Source organism: Coturnix japonica, chromosome 14, assembly GCF_001577835.2.
Source record: "Coturnix japonica isolate 7356 chromosome 14, Coturnix japonica 2.1, whole genome shotgun sequence".
NCBI lineage: Eukaryota > Metazoa > Chordata > Aves > Galliformes > Phasianidae > Coturnix > Coturnix japonica.
In genome coordinates this window covers 8,806,904-8,829,528 of record NC_029529.1, presented here as the reverse complement: position 1 = coordinate 8,829,528, position 22,625 = coordinate 8,806,904, and the positions used below count along the sequence as shown (strand labels likewise).

At 40.8% G+C, this 22,625-nt stretch overlaps 1 protein-coding gene across 1 annotated transcript in view; it reads right to left on the bottom strand.

Moving 5' to 3' along the window:
• GRIN2A (glutamate ionotropic receptor NMDA type subunit 2A) overlaps window positions 1–22,625 on the bottom strand; it is a 133,050-nt gene that overhangs the window by 107,619 nt on the left and 2,806 nt on the right. The window contains exon 3 of the mRNA XM_015877139.2: window positions 21,718–22,140. Coding sequence (XP_015732625.1) covers window positions 21,718–22,140 — 423 coding nt within the window. The remainder of the gene's footprint in view (window positions 1–21,717; window positions 22,141–22,625) is intronic.

Here is a 22,625-nt window from a genome sequence, read left to right as displayed (position 1 = left end):
AGATTTGCAGAAGCCTGATGATTCCTGTCTCTAAAAATTCATATTTTACAAATGGCCTTCAGATTAAGCACTGAAGGCATGTTAGTACAAAATGACTCAACCAGCATACTTGTGTAAGCATCCCTTCTCAGCTATATCGGTGTTCTTTACATTTAACATCACATTAAGAAACATTAGAACTCATCTAAATTTGTTAAGCAGATATGAAGAAATATAAGATATCTTCCTGAGCCAACACTGATATCATCCAGTTTCCACAGTAATTTCTGACACACTAGGAAACATATGCAGTGCCAGTAGCTAAATACTGTACAACGAGTAGTATGCAAAGCCATAGCTCTGACATCCAATATGTATCCCAGCAGAAATGCAAGGGCTAGGGGGAAAGGAGCAGTAATCAAAGACACCTTACCAAGCTTGCTTACAATAATCAAAACCATTCCTTAATGTAATGCATTGTCTCATGTGAATTGTAGCTATACATGTAAAAAGCCTTATTTTAACACAGTTTAGCTACTAAAATTAGTAGCTAAACTGGACCTTCAGCAATCACAAGCTGCCTGTTCTCCCACTGGTAGGAAATACAATATTGACATGTCTTTTAACATGGGTTTCTATGGCGTAAATCATCACTGTGGCAAGAGGTAGAGATAACAAACATCAGACATTGCAGGAAAGTCATTTAACATTTACAAAAGAAATTTTAAAATTAACCAAATTCATTCAGCCTCTCCTCAAATGATTATGCAACGCACTATAAATTTGAACAGTGCCATCTGGAAGGAAGATGTACAATGCACATGCATCCATTATTTGCACATTTTCACACTGTACCAAGCCTCTGGGAGAATGTACTTTACTGTGTTATTTGAATTGGAAAAACATCAAGTAAGGACTGAAATTTGAAATGAAAAGGATGCATTTAAATACAGTCACAGAATTAAAAGCTAAACTCAAAACACAAAGTAGAAATTGTATGCAGATTTTCCAGTAAAATGTGTTAGGGTGGTAGGGAATGTGCATTGTTATTTTAAACATCTAGTTTAGGTACCTACATTTCCCACATGGACACTGCAGAAAGTCTGAGCTAGGTCCACTAAATCACCTACTACCCTTTAATATCTGCTTGGGGAGCACCAATTCTTAGCTTAAGCACAGGCAGAATGACTAAAGGAATTGAAAATCCCGTATATTAGTTAGATTCTCATTTCATAGTACTGAAGGCTTCCTTGACTTCAAGATCACTGTCCTTCGTGATGCAGACGGAGGAGTACCAAGCCAGCCTGGGGAATGAAGACTGATAGATCATAAGCATGTATTGCAGGACAGAAGTAAAATAAAGGCTTCTGGGAAAACTGAAAAGATCTTTTCTTCATAAATAATTTATAAAAAATAGCTGGTATTGCAAAGAGCAAAATACAATTGTATTTCTCTGAATACAACCAGAATTACCCCCTGGAATTATTGACTTAGAATGTGCTCTTACTTGGGACATGTATAACTTATTTACCACAACCCAAATACAGATATACCTACACATCAGCACATCTCTGAATGCAACATTTCTACTTAGCAGATGAACCTATGTTCTACAGATGCAGTTGAGATTTACCAGTGGGGTTTTTGGACAGGAATAAGGTCTTGACATGCACCAGCTGAATTGACTAAATAAAGCAAACTGCCTTTAGAAGTAGGGGCTAGACGTGCCTTTTTTTCCTGTCCACAGTAGGAAGCCATGCAGAACCAGGTAGTAATTCAGCTGGATGTTTAAGTAACACTTCACTATATTTAAGAAGTTGCTTGTGTGTTTCAGCTGCAAGAAACCATTACCTAAAATGTGTATCTTGTATTTATTAAAATAGGCATCAGATGGGAGTTCTTACAAAGTCAGAAAAATTTAGGAAAGGATGAAAAAGTGTCAAAAAACCCTCTTGTGACTGCAGCCTATTTCTCTACAGAAGGCTGCTTCACACTTCTCCACAGGGTAAAGAAAACACCATGAGAAAGCTCTAAACTCATCTGCTCCAGAAGGTGTAAAATACATGATGGAAGTGTGAGAGGAACCCGTAAGAGAGCTGTTGGGATTTTCTCACTGAGTCCATGTATTTGAATGTCAGCAATTTTAATCTAGATCACTCATTACACAACAGAAGTCACCTCTCTCAGTGTGATACCAGGAGACTCTTCAGCCTGTTAGGTTGCTTCCGTTAGCCTCCAGCAAAGCTCAGCAAGCCAACCATCTTAATAAAACCCAGAGCTAACTCCAACACATTAATGAATTTTATCAATAGATCCTTCAAGCTCATGGTTATTACACGAGATGTTTCTCTGCAATGTAATTTTTTGTTTGCAAACTGGGCAGGTAAACACTCACAGTGCAGTGAACTCCATTGAACCAGATCACGTTTAAAAGCTTTTATATTATTTTTTTTTCCACTCCCTCTTTTCCTGTTAATGCTTTTTGACAAATACATTGCACATTAATTTTCACTGCTTATTCCAATCTTCCTATCATTAGCAAATCCTTTACGCTCCCTTCACACATATACACACCTAACTCCACCATTTGGCCTGTTTTGAACAGCTCTCCTCACACACAGCAACCCTGTTAATCACCCTCTGCTACCCACTCCAAAATGATTCTCAGTTCCAACTTCTGGAGGTACTTCCTTCATCCATTTCATTGCCTGGGCCATTGCAACTACCCCAAAGCCTTGCAAGGAGCTCCCTGCCCCAGTCCCTGCAGCTCTCTTCAGGCTGTCTTGTCTGCCACCTTTGCAAAGCAAAGTGCTTTCTCTACTTGCACAGCTGCCAGCGAACTTTAAGCCAGTGCTGCACAGCCAAACATGCATGGGAGGAAGCATTATTGAAATAATGCTGGAGCATCCCATGCTTGGTAGCTTAATGAGAGCCCAGCTTAGACTCCTGGTATCAGTAATTCCCAGAGCATGTACACAGCTGACCTTTTCTTTTGTTTAGACCCATGGCTATTGCTGGCAAACATTCCAGACACTGAACAGTAATTAGCATACTCAGCTAATTAACCCCTTCTCAACAACAGCCCTGCATCTTCACACACAGTTCAATAACGCTGTTATTCAGTATCCCCATCAATGAGTCACTGACACATGCTTTGCAAGCTGCAGTTATCTACCAGAGTTGCACTCATGATTTTAATTAAGAGAAAATAATATTCCTCAGAAACAAATTATGAGCAGAAACATTTGATAGTTGCCCGACAGTGTCAAAGAAGGTTGATGTCAATGGTGAGGCACAAAGTTGCATCTGCTGAACTTCTGCCTTCTGGGCATTCAAAGTCCACAGCACCTCCAAAAATTCTAAGTTTACTCAACTAGAAAAACTAAAAATAAAGCCAAACATTAATGATGTGGCAGACTGACACTCACAGATGCTGAAAATCCAATGCACGTCAATGGTGACCTAGAACAACTGATAACACAAGGGAGTGCATCATCATCTCACAGCCCATAGACTGCTGCATGTAGCACAGGGGCGTTTTGCTGGCCATAGCTCACAGAAAAAAAAACAACAACACAAAACAGCTGTTGTAAGTGCCAGCACAATTACAACTCTTCTCTATCTGCAGTCCTCATAAAAGAAATGAGAAACCTCTGTCATTCCTCCCAAGGTTATTTGTGCACTCCCACACAAGAAAATACCAAACACCGTGAGTCTGATCCTGATGAAAGTTATGAATCACACTTTTAGAAAAGACCAGGAGCGTTTTCTAAAGAAGTAACCCATACTTTTAGAATAACATTAAGTCTGGAGGGAATGATGCACTTCTCCTCACAGCCTGGTGTCCATGCACGGTACCAGCCCAGGCCCCACACCTGGAGGTGACTTCTGATGTTTTTCACACACATCAGCACCAGATGCACTGATCAGATCAGCTGTGTGAGAAGCAGCACACAGCAGCTTCAAAGACTGCAGAGCAGCTACTGATACAGCAGCAACAGCTTCACACAGACAGACTGCGTCAGATGTTCCTTCTGGATGGCACTTCCATGTTTTCCCATGAGGCAAGCAGTTCTGGCAGCCCCTGAAGCTGCAGCCTCACACAGGCAACAGCTGAAGCTTCAGGAGAGAAATGATGGCTGCCCAGTCATCATCTTTAGAAGCACAGATGTAGTAGATCCACTCCCGGATATACCATGTGCAGATGCCTTCAACCTCTCAGCAATCCATGAAGAAATCACCTGTAAGATCTGTAAAGTGGGTCCGCGTTGGAATAAACCAGGAGATTTCTTTTGTTTACTCCCATGTACAGAAGAATTCAAAACAGCCCATGCTAAAATAATTCTTCTGTATGAAAAATCCATTTTCTCCCCAAAAAATACTGAACCCTTGATTCCAATGTCTGTAAAGAGTTTTATGGCCAGCATCACACCAATTAAACCGCCCTTAAATATATCAAGCAGTTGTAGGTAGTAACATCTTCCTGAATATTCAGAAGATCAGTTAATCAAAACTGCTTATCTCAGAGGGATCATTAAAAAGTGCAGTTCTCATTCTAAATTGTAACTTCCAATCACTAACGATCATTCTACAAATATACTCAACTCTTGTGCTTATCCCACAGCTTACTTCATTTCCCAGATGACTGATGCAGTCTCCAGCTTCACTGATTTCCTCAGTACTGAGTTACGCACGAACATAAATAATTATGGCACAATGAAAGCCAAAGTTATGAGGAACATCAAATAAATAAGATTTATACATACCAACAAGGTTTATACGAGGTAAAGTGTGAAATTCTATTATAAAGTTTCATCCATTTTTCACATCCACTTTCAGTACAAGAACTCTTATTTTAAAATAAACCTAAAATTGATCTGTCATATTTAAACTTTCTTAGTTTCTCATCGTCTCTACTTCTATTTCAATTGCTTAAATGTACAAGATAGGCTCTAACTTAAATCTGTTTTTAAAAGTTCTCATTTAATCAAAAATACTTCCTCTGAACTAAAGCATCAGAAATAGAAATTCATTAGATCCAATTAAATTTACTTACTAAAACTCAGCCAAAATACATAGCTTCATGTGAGCTTTTAAATGAATGCTGAATTTGCCGGTTTCAGCTTTCTTCATCAGTGCTAAGTAGAAAAGATGGCGGCAATGCTCAGAGCTCTCCATGCTTAAGATCTACCAGCAACACATCATTTTGTTTCAGTTTGGGCTTGTTTCACTCTGAAGAGGCTGGAGCCATGCTTACTTAATGCTGGCACTTAACCACGTGTTGGAAGCAGGGCACAGTGGTGGGAACAGTGCCTTGCTACCATAAAATGCAGCCAGGAAAGTCTGTAGAGTAGACAAAGAAAGAAAATCTTTACCTGAACTCTTAATTCACATTAAGATTAAAAGAAACACTGCACCTGCCACAGAACAAATACAGCTTATCTCCAGAATAGCTGAAAAAGCAGGACTCATTTACGTATCTTAACAGCAAAACATGGCCTGGAGAAATTCAGCTCCGTATACTTTAGACAAGTCACTCTAAAAATGAGAAAAAGCTACAATCAAAAGTTACCCTTCCCCAGTGCTACTGCATCTAAATATACACAACTTCTGTAATAAAACGTCTTTGAGCAAGGAGATAGATATTCTACAAGCCACAGGTGAATGAAACCATGTGTTATGTTACAGATTTGTGACTCTGAAGCTTAAACCAAATATTTACATAGTTGTGATGATGGGCTTTGATTTTGGAGGTGGTGCTGCAGATCTCCACCTGAGAGTGCTGTCACTGCAAACTTCTGGCAGGAGGGACAAGAGGGTGAAAACATCACATCCAGTCACTCACAGGAGAGAAGGAAGAGATCATTAACTTGCACAATTAGCCCTCTCAGGTACAGCCTCACAGAATAACTTGGAGGTGGGGCACAACCCAAACCAACAGCACATAAGAATTCTGGATTCAGAGATGAAGGCAGAATCCAACTGCCAGGAAGCAAGAGCAGGATACTCAGCATTTGAAGCACCTTTTGGCAGAGACCTCTAGTAGAGTGTAGAGCCCTGAATCTTTCCATATTGCAGGGGAAATGAAAACTTCTAACGCTGCAATAAGAAATGCAAAAGAAGTATTTTAAGAAAAGTAACTCTAACATGAAAAGTAGAAACAATCATCCCACGCTTCCATGCCCTGTTCTATACACCCTATCTGAAAAGCTCTCTCCCACGCACAAAATAGGAGGAGGACGGTCTCACATATACTTTACAAGTTAAATTAGGAGCATTATCATCTTCATTTTTTATTACATGTGTCAAGTAATTAAAGAAGCAGAAGTCGCCGGATTTCAAGAAAACCCCCCCAAGTATAAAGCAGCAGCTTGTGCACAGCTGTGCCCTGCCAGGCTAGTTCCAAACAGACAACTCCTGCCTGTTTTCTTTGTTAAAATAAGGTAATCACTCTGAAGGAGCTGTCACCATAAATGTAGTCGTAACTTGCACTTTTGACATGTCACAGATCTGAATCACCTGAAATGAATGTTAAAAAAAAAAGGAAATGTTGCTGTGTTTACAAAGAAACACCTTCCTAAGAGCACTCTACTATAAAAACAGAATAACCACTGGCTATTGTTTTTGTTTCTAGCCATGTGTATTCAAGGAAGCATTCAAGTATATGTTTATCATTTTAACATTTTTAGGCTCCCTACAATGAACCAGGGACCTGCAGACAAATGTCAAGTGCTTCTGTTATCTTCAGCTTACACAAAGCATATGAATCATCATGCCATCACGCACATACAAACCCAAAGCCTGGCAGGAGTTCTGTGCTTCAGTCCTCTCCCTAAAACTTATCTTTCATAAGTCATCTGAGAAGTGTTCCCCACGATTTAGCCACAGCCCAGCTTGTTACAATGCACCAACATACTGCCTCATTGTAAAGACTGCACTAAATTTCAAGAGCATAAAATCTCATCTTGTGTATACAGGATATACATCCAAAAATATTGGGATACAAGTCCTTCTGCTGACTTTCTAAATGTTACTAAATGTTACTTAAAGTTTTGCTCTCTTGGTAGCATTTCAGACTTCACTTTGGAAAGAGTACGTGGTGAATCCTCTAAGTTTGCTACCCAAAGTACAGCACAAAGCACAGCTGCCATTCAGAGACATTTCCATTAAAACAGAGGCAGGAGGCCAAGTCTCAGTTTTAGCTCAGGCTGACCACAGGCAACTGAACTGAGGCCCTGAGGGCTTCTGTGTACCAGTCAGATTAGATCAGAAGCAGCAAAGGAGAGAGAGGGAATGTAAAAGACGACAAACTCAAAATCCCTTTCCAAACCTCCGCTCAGTCAGCAGCAGACATCAGTCTAAAGAAGAAACATTATGGGGAAGAGGGGAGAATCAAGGCTGAAAACTTAATTGAAGAAGATAAAGCTGAACGCAGATAGGCATCACCTCAAAGAATCAAAAACTCTAAACCTCAATTGATAAATGAGAAGGAAAATAAGTCAATAAAATGATGAAAACATTCACAACAGCACGTTTATACAAATCAGATAAACTACATCAGTGCACAAGTAGCCGCTACCATGCTATTAGGACTACATCTATGAGGAAAATATGGGCATGACTCACAAAGTAGCTGGGGAGCAGGAACTGCTGTAACAAAGGTGTCCAGTGCAGTAAGATATCAGCTGGGAAGACAGCCCTGGGTGTGCAGAGGAAGAGGTTCCTTGGTGGATATAGAAATGATTCAAGAAGTTTTGCCTGCACTGGCAAGGCAGCTTTCTTTCATTATCTGTACTCATTCCCTTCCATTAAGTCAGTGAAAATAAATGCTAAGCAATACCAGCTTAATCTTTGAATTAGCAAAGCCATCTCCTTCAAAAAGAAATCCATGAACTTGTGCCTGGAAAAGGAATCCATCAAATTAACACCAATGTTTTCCAGCTCTTCACATTGCCTTTTCTAACAGTGCAAGTACAAATAGAGCGTGCTTCTGATTTCTTGTTCAAAACAAGGTGCAGTCTGTATTTTATACCTTCAAATCCACTCCTCTTACCTCCAGTGCAAGAAAGCATCTTCACACGAACAGCAAAACCTCTGAGAAGACAGTGTTTAAAATCTAACTCTTAAAAAATTGCATTTTTCTTTTCTCCCAAAAGCACAAGTAGGAGTGCCTTAAAAAACTTCCCAAAGCACTTTCCCACCTGCTCGGGCCTTTTCTTTACACTTGGCCACATATTCTCCTTAATAAGCACTTTATCACAAAATAATTGGCTGCTGCAGGTCCCTGAAAATGAAACAGCTGTAACAGGCAAACACATTATGATAATTCTGGTATTAATGAAGTCTGGAAGAAGCCTGAATTGCTTCAGGGAAGAAGCAGGCTTGGGCACTTTGAAACAGAATTTTATCCAATTTGCTGTTCAGTCTTTTCTAGAAAAAAAACAAACTTATTTATAAACAGTACTACCCATGTGTTGCAGACCATATGTAGCATTCATTAGCACATCACTTCAGCCTTGCTCTCCGGCACTAAATTATCAGCAAGGATTTAGAATGTTTCATAAAAGTATTTTAGGAAGAAAATTCCATTCCTGCAAGGACACCATTTCAGTCCTTTAAGCACTGCTGCACAGAATGGCATACAAACAGTGCAGCATAACTAATGTCTTTATAGTCTTCCCTCACTAATGTTCTGCTGTGTATGTATTGTCATGCCCTGCATTTGCAGCCGTTTCTCAGATGCAGAGAATACATTCGGACCCTGCTTGAGACTGTACAGAATTGATGGATCGTGAGATGCACTTCCTTCTCCAGCAGCATATAAAATCTGTTCGATAATAAAATCAAACTCTCAGTGATAGTAACACTCATTTGCAGTTGCTCAACAAGACCGGAGGCCAAGCACAGTGTCTCTGAGGAACCCCTCTCATCTGACAGCGTTGCAAGCTCTATGAGGAAGCACCTGAAATCCTCAGTTCCTCAGGCAGCTGTGAGGGCAAGCACTAGCCTGGGGGAAACAGCCAGGAGAGATTTTCAAAGTTTAAAGCTACATTGGTAACATCTCACTGAGCCTTTCAAAGTCTCTTAGTTCCAGTCAACTCAATACAGCAGCAGGAACTCCTGCGTTGCCCTGAGCTGCAGGGCAAATGGCACAGCAGGCTGCCACACACTGCACGCACCCTGAAGCAACCTGTCCAACACCTCAGGGTCAGGTGTCCACCTAAAGGGCACTTGTTTGCCCCAGGTACACTCAGGAGTGAGCTAAAATCTACTTATTACAGCAATTTCTGCTTTCTTGATATGGTTACACACAACAATCTTGCTATCATCACCTCTCTTAGTCAAGCCGCTACATGCATATTAGGTCTTAGCACAATACATTTTCCCTTTCTGTGATGGCACTCACTAGAAACCCTTCCTCCAGAGCACAAGCAAAAATTAATGGGATTTTGTTTTGTAAACCAAACTTCTGAGTAAGCCAGAATTTTCAGCAAGTCAGTTCTCAGTGCCCGAGGCAGCTGCTGCTTGGCCTGGAACTCCTTATTATTTACAGAGGCAGAAATACCGCCACAAACTTGAAGCTTAAAGTATTTACTGGAATATTAAGAGATTTTTAGATGTTCTTTTCTCATATTTGGAGATTATGGAATAGAGACTTCTGAAAGAAATGATTACAGTAACTGGTACAGGGCAGCAGCAATTGGACAGGAGTGGGAACTTGTTAAGCCTGAGATCTGCGCAGCTTAAGAGACTTGGGCAGTTTGTGATTAGCTTCTAAATGCCTATGTAACACAGAATTAAAATTAAAAACATCCCGTGGAAGATATTCATGCAAGCAGAGTGCTATTGGTTTGATTCTCCAAAGCAAAACAAAGCCACCACCACCAAGCAAACCTCCTGATTTATTTCATGCTTACTCACTCCCGTCTTTAGTCCACAGAACAGACATGAATTTCTGGCACAGCCATTAAAAAACACAGTTTTGGGTGTCCAGCTACAGCTACACCTCAGTCTGCCCACAAATGTAAGTAACATAAAGCACAGCATACCTAGCTTTACGTTTCTGACATGCAGACAAACTCACATGCAGATTAAAGAGAGAGAAGACCACACAACTTCAGGTTTTCTCCTCTATGAATGTTGCAGCCTTCTAACCATGCAGCTCCATGGCTGTTAATGGGTTTGCTTTTTCCCTAATAAGACAGGATGACATGCAGCAAACAGTTTTGTTATTTCAAGTTGAGAGTATGTGTTCATCACTTCTCCCTTGAGAATTCTGTGCCTGCCTAAGGCACAATAAAACAATGGAGCACAAAAAGGCAGAAATACACATGCAGAAGGCAAAAATTCTCCTACTTTATAAGAAAAAAAATTAATGTTTCCTCAGGAAATAAGTAGGATATCAGTTTCCAGGAGCTGAGATATTAGAAATTAGGCACTGGCACAGGTTGCCCAGAGAGGTGATGGATGCCCCTTTTTTGGAGACATTTAAGGTCAGGCTGGACCAGGCTCTGAGTAACCTCATTGAGCTGTAGATGTCCCTGTTCATTGCAGGGTTGTTGGGCTAGATAGCCTTTATGCTGGCCTTTATCAGCACAGAAAAGTTTTCTGAGTACAACCAGTGCTTCAGCAAGATGTTCCAATTTGGTCCTATCAAAGCTAATCTCATTCTTGTTTTACTTCTCTCTACTCTGAAGTATCTGTTTTTACAATGTCTCTAAGTTGATAAATTCACTACAAAGTGTAAAATCTGCAATAGGATAAACTGCATAAACACACACTGCATACCTGTAAACAGACTGAGCATGTTTGGTGGTTCCTTTGTTTGTTTGTTTCTTAAATTGAAACACAGTGACATCCAGCAAATTCAGCATGCTGTCCTTTAGCCATGCTTTTACTCTCAGAAGCCTTCCTTAATTTCCAGTCATGGTCAAAAGACATAAGTCTAATGCTTAAAAACTGAAATAAACATCCACAATGAGCAGCACAGAGATTTTAATCCTATCCACCCGGTCATGGAGAGAACTGCTAAAATCTGGGTTAATCCTTCCAATCCTTAGTCAGAAATGAAAGTCTGCACGATTGAAATAGCATACCAGAATTAGATTTGCTTGTGGCAAGGATTCGATTAAGCCAAAAATTAAGATCTTGGCCACAGTTAGAAATAGTTTGAGTTAAAATCAAAGCAGTGCATTTCTACTGACAGATACTATAATCCATAAGAGTCGTTATACTGAGAATAAACTCATAGCCCTTCTCTCCACAGGAAATTAATTTGGGGCAAATCCCATATATGTTGATGGGATGGGATTTTGACAGGAACTTTGTCAAAACTTAAAAACAATAAAACATATCAATGACTCCCCAAAATGAAGATGACAGCCATTGGGTGGAGTACCACACATAAGGCACAGGCTCCAGTGCACTGAAATAACAGTCACGCTGAAACTTTAGGATGCACATCCTCCCAGACACACCAATGACAATTTTAACTGCTGTATATTTGTTACCGTAATCAAAACGATGACATACACATTAGAGATAAAATATTTATCTCAATCTATTTCTCTGTAGTGGCCAGGGGGGTTGTTGTTATTTTTAGTAATTATAAATGTCAGCATAGAAAATCATAGAAAAGAAACCACTCTCTCCCAGGAGCCACTCCGCTTGAGGTTTCTTTGATTAAAGCTTGCACAGATCAGTGTAAAATATAACAAACATTCTGAATGTGCTGCTGCAGGTACATTATGGACAACTCATGCTAAGCCTGGGGTTCATGGAGATGCTGCTTCCCCAGGGCCTCTGGCTGCCGTGCTGCGTGCCCACAGCATCACACTGCACACAGTTATGGCAGCACAGTTTTAAGTTATAAGCCTTTAGGGGTTATAGTAACAGAATAATAGAGGCACGCATTCAGCTCTAACCTCCATACCAAGATAGCCAGAGGTTTCTAAGTATTGCATAAGCACATTTCTGTAATCTTTGCTGCTCCAAAGCTGGAAGCTTTTACTGAGGCAGGGCTCTTTGAAGTTACTTTGGGAATGGACTCTCCACAGATGGAAAAACAAATGATTAAGCCAGCTCAACAGGGAGTCAGTCTTATTGTACATACTTGATTTTAAAAGAAGCTAAGGGAGGGAGAACACTGGTGGTTTTTTTTAATACAGCTTCAGAAAGCTTGTTAAGAAGGAAAACATACATCCATCCGAGCTGAACCAGAAAAGCTGTTTAATGACGTAGCAACTTTAACATGCAAATGAAACCTTTAAGTGACCTAAAGAAGATAGCATTTCTTATTTAAAATGAAGTTTATGTATGAGGGCTGCTCCACATGTAATGTGGAGCATTGTTTTATGTTGGCCCATGAGATCAAAGGCAGATGTTAGGATGGCAGTGGTGGCTGGACCAGGCTGTGAGCAACGTGATCAAGCTGTAGGTGTCCCTGTTTGCTACAGGGGAATTGGACTAGATGGCCTTCAAAGGTCCCTTCCAACTCAAACTCCATACATTAAGAGGCTATAATTGTATCTTTACACCTTTTAAGCAATGAATACACTGAGCAACTTCTTAGGATGGCAAAAGCTCCTTCATCTCCTAAATCTGCAGCACTAAGATCCACTGGAAAAGCACTTAAGCAGGCTTTAAAGGATATTTTAAACATTCACTTGCTTTGTATGCCTTTACTTCACAATGAACTCAGTTATGCTGTAGGAGTGCACAGTGGGACTTTGCCTTCCACACAGGGCTCACACATGGCCTGGATGCTGTATGTATTAGTGTCTGCAAACGTCACCCTCCTCGGCATTTGGATGTGCTTTTGCTGACCTGGAGAATCGTTTTCAGCATGAGCTGTTATTAAACAGGTTTTTTTGCATGTCTGTAATTTACTGCATGCAGTAAGAAAGCAGTAAAAGTTGGGAAATTAGTGAACTACATTTCTATTCTGCCCTACATTTTCCACAGCTTTCAGGAAGTGTCCACTGAAGTGCCCACTGCAGCTTAACAAATCAATAGAACTTACATTGGAATAAGGATTACTGAGCTGGACCGTTACATTTTATTATTGGATAACTCACTATTTTAAGATCTCAAGCTCTTACTGTGAACAGGGTACATCACAGCAGCTCTTCTCAAGTCAGCAGTCACCTAACACAAGGAAACTGAAAACCAGTCCACACACAAGGAAAACTGATGTAAGCGCACAAATTACATCAGCAAGGCTTTTAAAGGTGCTTACAGTGAGAGCGGGACTGGTCTCTTTCTCACTGGTGACAGGACAAGGGGAAATGGCCTTAAGTTGCCCCAAAGGAAATCTAGGTTGGATATCAGGAGAAACTTCTTTACAGAAAGGGTTGTTAAGCACTGGAATAGGCTCCTAGGGGAGGTGGTTGAGTCACCATCCCTTGATGTGTTTCAAAACCGTTTGGATGTGGTGCTCAGGGACATGATTTAGCAGAGGGTTGTTAGTTAGGGAAGTATGGTTAGGTTGGGGCTGGACTCGATAATCTTTAGTGTCCTTTCCAACCTGAGCCATTCTATGATTCAAAGACCATTAAAGGAAAATTTGCTGTAGGCAACAGCTCAGTCCTGTATGATGTATCCACACATTCATTTAAATTTTAATTTAGAGACTGAAAGATGCCTTTTTAGGACAAACTGGGAATCTGAAAGTATTGTGTACAGCGAGAAACCATTTAACAACTGATTGGGATATTTAAAATATGAAGATTTACTAATTACACCTATCCTAATTCATTAATAACAGTCCTAGTGTCAGTTTACTTACTGAATATCGGAAATATTCCAGTTATTCTTACACTACAAAATGGCAACAGAAGAACAACAAAGATTGCAGCCAGATGCCTCTATCCTAATGTGGAAAAGGTCTGAAAAAGGGAAACGTGACAACCTAGAAAAATCTAGTGTCAGAATGAGCATTATCTAGAAAGTAAAGGGAAGATATTTGTTTACTTTAGCCAACATAAGGAAAAGAAATGACACAAACTTGTATTTTTCCTTCTGTCAGAGAGCATATCCTCATGTGACACTTTCTTATGCTCTGTTCTCAGGAGCTGTTGCTTCTTTTCAACCTCATACAGCCAGCTGTTGGGATGAATTCAGCATTTATATAATTAACGATCCATAAATCTGTACCACACAAATAACTGCAATTTAAGTTGTAAGTGCCAGTAAATGCAAGTCTTCACAATATTTTAAAGCCAAAGCAAAACACATTCTCAAACACCACGTAGGAATAACTGCAGAATCAGCAAGCCACCATACACTGTGGAAAGCAATTTGTTTTCATACATTTTAAGTGTCAGTTCGCCCTGCTCCCAAGTATTCTGATGCCCCTAGAGGGAGATCTGAAAATCAAATTAATTTAATTGAAAATGAGTTGTGAAAGAAGAGATTCATCAATATATTTTCAAATGCCAGTTCCAAGGCAGTCGGCACGCCCTTAAAGCGCATGCATGCAATAGAAATGCATAGAAACAAAAGTATGTTTATTGCCACAAATCAGAGAATTATTCCAAAAGTAATTCTATTTTCTATAGAAATATGTAGCTGTGGAAAGCACTTTAAGAACAGTTCACCAACAGGAGAAAGCAAGGTGCTCAGTGAAGATATCACTCAGCAGAGCTCTCCAGACTCCCAAGGCCAAGAATCCTGAAGAGATACCACGATGGAGATGTCGGCTGGAGTTCTGAATCCATTCAGATTTCTCATATTTTGTTCTTCAAAAGTAAAAACATACAAATAGACCACTTTCATCACTAACTTCTCTTGCTGGTTTCTCACCACCACAGCTCTGCACCTCAATTACCCCGGCTCAGTTTCTCACTCTTTTTGTATTTTCTACTATTAAATAGAAATGGGCTTGGCTTAAAGTCATAACTGAAAAACTCAGTCTAAGAGCAAGAAAAGAAAACAAAAGCTTCTTTTTACATCTTCTGTATCAGTTCAGTTTTGTCTTACACTGTTAAGCAATAGAGCTTAAGGTTTTGCATCTGAAGCACCGGAGTCATCCACATTTTTTGCTAGAATCCAGATTCCACAATGGGAAATTTCAGCCTTTTGGAAAAAACAGCTGAAATGCAGATCAAGAAGGAAGGGAAGGAACAGCAAATGGATTGAAACAAACAGGATTACTTTACTGACTACAAAAATGATGCGACTATCTAAAATAAAGCAGACCATCCAAACAGTACTTGACTAGAATACAGACAGCCTCCATAATTTTTGCATCTGTTTTCTTATGATGAACTCACAAACCTTATCTCATCCCAATTAGGTACTTCACATAACTCTGTTGCTTTTGCCAGCACAATTTACCCAGAACACTAAATTAGCCTCACACACACACAAAAAAAAGAACATGTAATTTGTCTGGTAATTATATGTTTCTGCAACTTCTAAAAGCAACTCATTACAGAAATGTTGTGCGTTTAGAACAGATTACCTTAATTCTATTTTCTGTTTATCCAATTATAACTGTCGTTCCTAATTGTATTGTAAATTGTGTTGAGCTGGAAGGTGACTATAAAATCCTCGCTCTTTCCTCTTTCGTGGTGGCTTTACATATGCAATATGTTTCCACCAGGCACAAAATCAATGTAGTGAAAACAAAGCAATCCTATTGTGAATTCTGGTCATGGGGAGAGGCAAACTGGTAAACACGAACGGTCAGAAGTTGGTGCTGACAGAATTACAGGCACAGAGTCCTGAACCAAAAGCTGCGACGCTGAGGAATAAATGCTGTGAGGAAAGGGATACTATACAAAAAGATGAGCATCTTCCCACTCCACAATCCCTCGAATGAAACATTTATAGAAGCATCCTGCTCTGAGATGCACAAGAGCAGGCTATAAATAAATAGCTGAGCACAGCACAGCACTGTGCCAATAGCAGGGCTGGCGCTCCCGGCCGCGCTGCAGCAGGTGACCAGCCTGCAATGAGGGAACAGCCAGCCATCCTCTGTGCAGGCCTGGGATCAAATCACGTGCTGAAAATTGCAGTGGGGATAGAAAGCCTAAAACATTGACCAATGCATCAGCTGGTGGTGAAGAAACTCCCTGAGAGAGCTTACTCAAAGACTGACATTAAGGTACGCATCACTTTAAAGATGAAAAGTGCATGGCCTCCTAGACAGCTTTCCCTTTTCAAATCAGATCATCATTCAGGCTACTTAAAGACAAGTGATATATGATACTGCTAGGAGAACACACTGCCTCCAGCCAGTCCTACACACCCGCTACTGCTCCATGTATGCTCCTTCCTGAATCATAGAACCGCAAGGTTGGAAAGGACCTAGAGGATCATCTAGTCCAGCTGTCCTCCCATTACTGTAGCTACAGCAAACCACTAAACCATCTCTCCTAGCTCCTCATCCAGCAGCCTCTTGATTCCACCATCTCCCTGGGCAGCCATTCCAGCCCCTGACCACTCTCTGAGAGAGAAATTTCCTTTTTATGTCTAGTCTAAACCTCTTCTGGTACAACTTGCAGCCATTTCCTATGGCCATCAATGTGCTTCCACACAAAATATTAAAAGCACAAACGTGGGATTTACTTTCTCGTTCTCTCTCTCAACCTTCACTATTAGAATCTGGAAGAAAGCTGAGAGGAGAATCTACATGTATAATATAAACCACAGGTGTAGCTTTCTCAAGCCAGAGCATTCCTAAACGTGAAGCAAAAGGCTTTCCAAGGCTTTCTCCTGGGCACTCAGTATAGACAGAGCATCTAGCTTGCACACCTCAAGTGGAAGCATGGGGCTCTTCTCCTGAGAACATTAAGTGTAAATCAAATATAAGTAGCCAATGATGCTGCTACAGTTTTATTAATTTCAGTGAAGGAGGGAAGAAAATATCTCAGGGATTTAAACAAACAATATGGTGACAGATGGTGTGGAGACAATCCAGGCTGGGCTCACTCAATAAAATGCACACAACTTTATAGCTCCGGGAGAAAGGAGGCAGGAGAGGCAGAATGGGGCTGGGAGGAGGGCAAAGTTGGCCCAGATGACCCCCAGTTTCTGACAGACAAAACCAGTCCCAGACTGCAGAGACTCTGCTCATCTGCAACATGTTCTGTACCATCACTGATGTCAACGGCTCTATCAAGGACATCCTCCAAGCAAGTGCAAAATTGTATCATTCATTAAAAAAAAAACACAAAGAATTATTCACATCCAACTGTTAGCTCAAATAGGTGGCAAATATAAAGGACTATTAAATTACTTAATCAAATAATCTAAGCAAGCTCTCAAAAACAATTAATAGAAAAGATGTTAAAAATGTTTTGGTTTTTTTTATATGATACCAATGCCCTTCTGTTCTTTCACTGCATAATTTTATTAGGATGAATATTTTCAGGCAGAATCAGATATATTCTGATTACCAGAAGTGCCTTATGTGAGTTATAATAGTCCCATTATTATTTTGTAGCTTAAAGGAAATAATTTCAGGTTTTATGTTGGAGAATGCGCTTGGAAAAAAATAAAATAAGAATCTAAAGATGCCACCAAGAATTTCTGCAAGCAGAAAATTATGCTGAAGGCCTGGTGTCCTACTTTCCCCTGCTTGGGAGCTGGCTGTGTTATAATTTCCCATAGGCAGGCAATAGCTTGGACGGATGCATGGACAATCTAGACATTCACTTACTGGCAGTTTTAAGATGTTACTGCTCAAAACACACGGAGGCATTTATGGATTCTTGTTTTCAAGAACTTTAAGAACAGACACCATGAAAAGAAAGAAAACGATACCTTTGAGACAAAAATATATTACACTTACTGCAAATAAGATTAAGTCCCAGTGAAGCCAATCACTGCACTCTGCTACATAGGAGCGGTTTGTAGGATCCCACCCTGCAGCCTGGGCTCAGCTACAGCACTGCAAACTGAAGCAAGCTGAAAACAGGACCTTACCCACACCTCAGCCACCTCAAAAGCCAGGTGAGCTCTAGGATAGGGTGCTGAGCAAAAGATTTCTACTTACTACAACCTGCTTGCTAGTTTTTGAAGACATCAGGAATTTCTGTCACTGTCTTCTTTCTGCCTGGATAAATTACTCCAAGTTTGTCTCCCTTTGTCTCCCAGAGACACAGTTCAAAGCTAACTCACAGTATTCCAGGAAATCCATCACACTTTCATTCATCAAACTAAGGGGGAAGAATGAGGAAAATACAATCGTCTCCAAAACAGGCAGGAAAATCCTTTAGCAAAATTAGGAGAGAGCAGGAGAGAAACAGCAAGAAAGCAAAGCACATCATGGTATAATGCTCCCTTGAGCTCTGAGGCACAGCTCTAAGCAGCAAACACTGCAGCAAACACTGTTAAACTTCACTTTCCCACAGCCACAGCAGCACAAGCATAGCAATGCAAAGCAACACACTGCATCCTAACCACCTTGCGCTCACTGAGCGTTGGCTCCAGGTAAAGAAAAGCAAGGAAATTGAATCCAGTCCATATGCCCCAGTGAGACAGATTTCAAGCACGTTTTTAACCATTTAATTACAAGCAGTCACAGCACATGCCTGTAAAAGGTACAACTGTGGATCACACGTTCAGCTTCGGGCTCCCTGCATACAACCACCACCACCTCTCAGCAAGTCCAAAGACTGCAAGGAAAGGCCAAAGGAATGGGGGATACTGGGGATGGGGCAGGTAAGGAAAGGTGTCTAAAAGTCAGACTCACGGCAAAAAAAGAGGTGACGGTTACATTACAGAGGGAAACACTAATTAGATGTAATAAAAATATTCATTCAGTGAGAGTTTAAGTACTGGAACTGATTGTTGTATCTAAATCCATGGAGGTGCTCTGAGCCAGACTGGAGAAGGTGTGAAAGACCCAACCCAACAGTGTAGCTCACTCGGTGACAAGTGGGGCTTGGGTTGGGCACCCCCAAAGATCCCTCTGATTTCTGTTATTCTGCCCTTCTGTATTCACTGCTGGGGACAAGGCAGATGAAAGGAAAGCAGAAAATGGCGGTAGGTGCAGAATGGATTTTATACCAAACTACTAAGGAAAGTGTTAATTGTCAGTGTTCATTCATCAGCACAGAGAATAATGAAGAATTATAATTTCACGATATTATTTCCTGGGATATCAAAGATTTAAGAAACATCACTTTTTATTGGCCCTAAAGGAAAACTGCCCTCACCTTTAGCGCTGCTCAGATACACACACACCTTCACCACACTAAAATGCGTCCAGTTTTTGTGTCTTTCATAGAGGTTTCTAATTAGAAGTTAAACTCTGTTTTGAAACATGCAGAAGTACCATAGTTCAGAGATGCTCAGTGCTCACAAATGCTTTTATAACACAGGCGGCTTCTTGCCACTTCTGAAGGAAACAAATCTTTTGTTACTGTAGCAGAACTAACCATAATGTTCTGTCTTAGGAATCTTAATTGCAATGATTATAACAAAAGTTATAATGTTATGTGGTGGAACAAACGTAACTAAGTTTAAAATCAAATGCTGAAGTCAGTGTTTGGTTTGAGATCTCAAATCTGAACAGACACGGGATGAATAAAGAGCCAGCCTGTTAGCAGCATCCTCCCAGGGCTGCCGACACACAGCAGGTTGGCACACATGTCCCAGACACAATCCTCATCTTGTTGCAGCTCACTATCTCAAATCTGAACATTCCCTGAGCCCACAGAAGAACGCAGGATCAAAGCCCAGGAGCAACTCATGGGCAGAAGGATTGCTGCCAGCAGCAGGTGACAGTGCTGGTAACAGGCAAAGCATGTGCTGCCGCCCAGGGCAGCTCAGCTCACATTAGGAAAGTTAGGCATCGTGTAAGTACTGAATTGTGCTGCCTTTGTGCCAGCCTTCTTATAGTCTACAAGCGAGCAAGTACAACACATGCACACCCATGGCCTTGGAAGGCAGATTTTATATTTGCAGCCCCAGATTTCAACCCCTCTGCTTTTCTGACAGCACTGTGAATTCCACCTTCAGCTCCCAGGAACTCATTCCCAAATGATGGGTTAATTGAGTGACACACAGAAAGCCTTATTTCTGCACTGTTCCAAACGCAGTGCCAAGATATACTGCGCACTGTTACAGCCAAGAGAAAAACGGAGGCAATTTCAGTTTCATGAACATAAAACTCTCTCGGCCAATTGAAGCCACTAAAGACAGCTCTGTTCGATTGCCTTAACACACAAGTGAATGATTTTGATTTTCCAAATGGAAATCTCAGAAGCCGAGATTCAGCACAGCGTTATATTATCGAACTGCGATAACCCCCGACATCAAGGATGGTGACGTAATAGTGACAGTATTAGCATGCAACGGGAACACAAAGTTAACTTCCTGAGACAGAAAAAATGCAATCTGTTTCATGTTACAGAAGCGCCTACATACAAGTAAATAATAATCACCTGTACGGGGAACATCGTGCATTCAGCTACCGACGAGCATTGATACTGTATGGATTTCTGACAGTTTTATCATTCAGCTTGTCCTGGGTTCTTCCATCTCAGATGTTTTTGTATTGGTACAGAAAGTTGAGTGACACGCATCAAATAGAGTTCCTAAGTGTGCACGAAGCTAACTTCAGAAAGATAAAGAAATCTGTACCATAATTTAAAAGCACATGAAATAACCATCTGTATTACTTGGCAGCTGCACTTACATTTAAGACGGCAGTACTGACTGTAACGATCTCTGTACAAATCAAGACGTCCAGCCCATTGTTACAGAATCTCTGCTATAATTCAGCAGTTATTACTCTCACCATTGTATCACAAGTTTTAAAGGTCATTCGTGATACTGAGAGACGAAGGATCTCTTTAATAGCAGATGAATACTTCCTTTTTGCAGAGATAAAAGGGTTCAAAAGTTGAGTACAGATTTCTCAGTCATGACTGATCATTGCATCTTCCCCGCTTCTGCTCACCCCGAGTTATGAAAGCAATTCATATTTAAATGGATACAGAGAGATCTTGAAGGACTATTCAGAAGTTATACATAAGGATGAACAATCTTTAGGGAATGAGAAAAACCTAAAGGGCACAAGTAATAAGTTGCAATTAACGTTGTGTGGGATGCGTGCAGTGCAAGCTGCGTGCTGGAAACTGCCCACACAAACTCCCTTCCACACAGCACGTGCTCCTCAGCATCAGCAGGAGCTTCTCACAGACCCTCAGGCCAAGCATCTGTCCACACCAGAACGCCTTGCCCTGGGAGGTGCCACACGCTGCTTCCAAAGCGGCACCGATCACTCCGCAAGATCAAACCTACCTGCCAGTGCCAGTAAATATGTATTTTAACTGTTGCAGTGTTAAAGCAAATGAGCTGCATACATGAGTCACCTCTGTTTGCCGTTCCACAATCTCACGATGGATTATGTAAAGAAATGTTTCCCAACAAAGCAATTTGTCATTACCTCCGGGGCTCTGACAATGCTTTGTGGGTTTTTGTGAGCTATAGCAGGACGTTGGAAGTATCTGGTTAGTGAAAGATTAATTCAATTAATACAGGGACTATAAGTTTGCAAGCTTATGTAAATTATAGACCATAGTAGATCACAAGAGTTCAGTCTGATATAAATGCCCTGTTACTACTACTGTCCTTAAATACAGTCATGTCTATATATGCTATTCTGCCATGCTCATAAATAATACCTGCTTATGTTCTTTTCTTAAAGTAAAAAGAGATCATTAAGGTTATTCTTACACTGAAGTGCATTAGAGTAGCAAAGGCTTTGAATAAACTTCCTACCTTATCAGCCATTATCATGGAGGCCCCGCCATGAATTCCAAGAATTGGAATAGAAGTCTGAGATGAAATAAAATCCAAAATCTGAGCTACTGCCTCCTGATCAGTGTCGTCTCCAAAAACCACTCCATGGATCTTGGTACCTGACATCAAGTCGCAAACATGTGTTATGATGCTTTTAGGGTCAGTCTGGTTCACCAGAAGGGTCACTACATTGACATCAACGGTCAGGTCTGCTGACATCTCCCTGGTCCAGAGAGATCTGATATCCCTCTCCGTGATATCCTTGGTCCTTCCCAGAATGACTGCAATGTTCAGGACAGGATAATTCTTCTCTGCTCCACAAACAAGATCCAAAGGCGCAAGAAGAGCTTGGAGTACCAGGAGAGCGCAGCCAATTTTCCTCATCTTTGCCAGCTTTATCCCCTGTAAAAGTGATCACATTGTATGAGAAACGCAACAGAGAGGCAGAAAATATGTGCTGTATATCTCCAGTGAAGGTTCTAAACAGAAAGCTGCTGGACACCAGACAAAGCTTGGCCGCTTTTTATAACACATTCTTCATCTAGTTTCATTTCACGCTTACATCCCCTCACAAACTTGAGTTGCAATGATGGATAGTGCTGCAATTGGTCTCCCACAAGCAAGGCAACAGGAAAAATAAGAAAAAAAGCACAAGTTCAGGAGAAACAGCCATTAACATTTCTCTTGAGTGGCTAACAAAAGTGGAATGACTGAAACCATTCAAAAAAGGTGCCATCATCCTTCTCTTTAACCTTGCCTTCCTAAAGCTGGTGAGGAACAGAAGTCTATCTTCCTCTGGTGTGAATGTCTATTTAGGATTTAGTCACAGTCTGGTAGGAAGAGGTGTGTTAGCTTAAAATGAGAGAAGCAAGCCCAAGGTCTGCTGG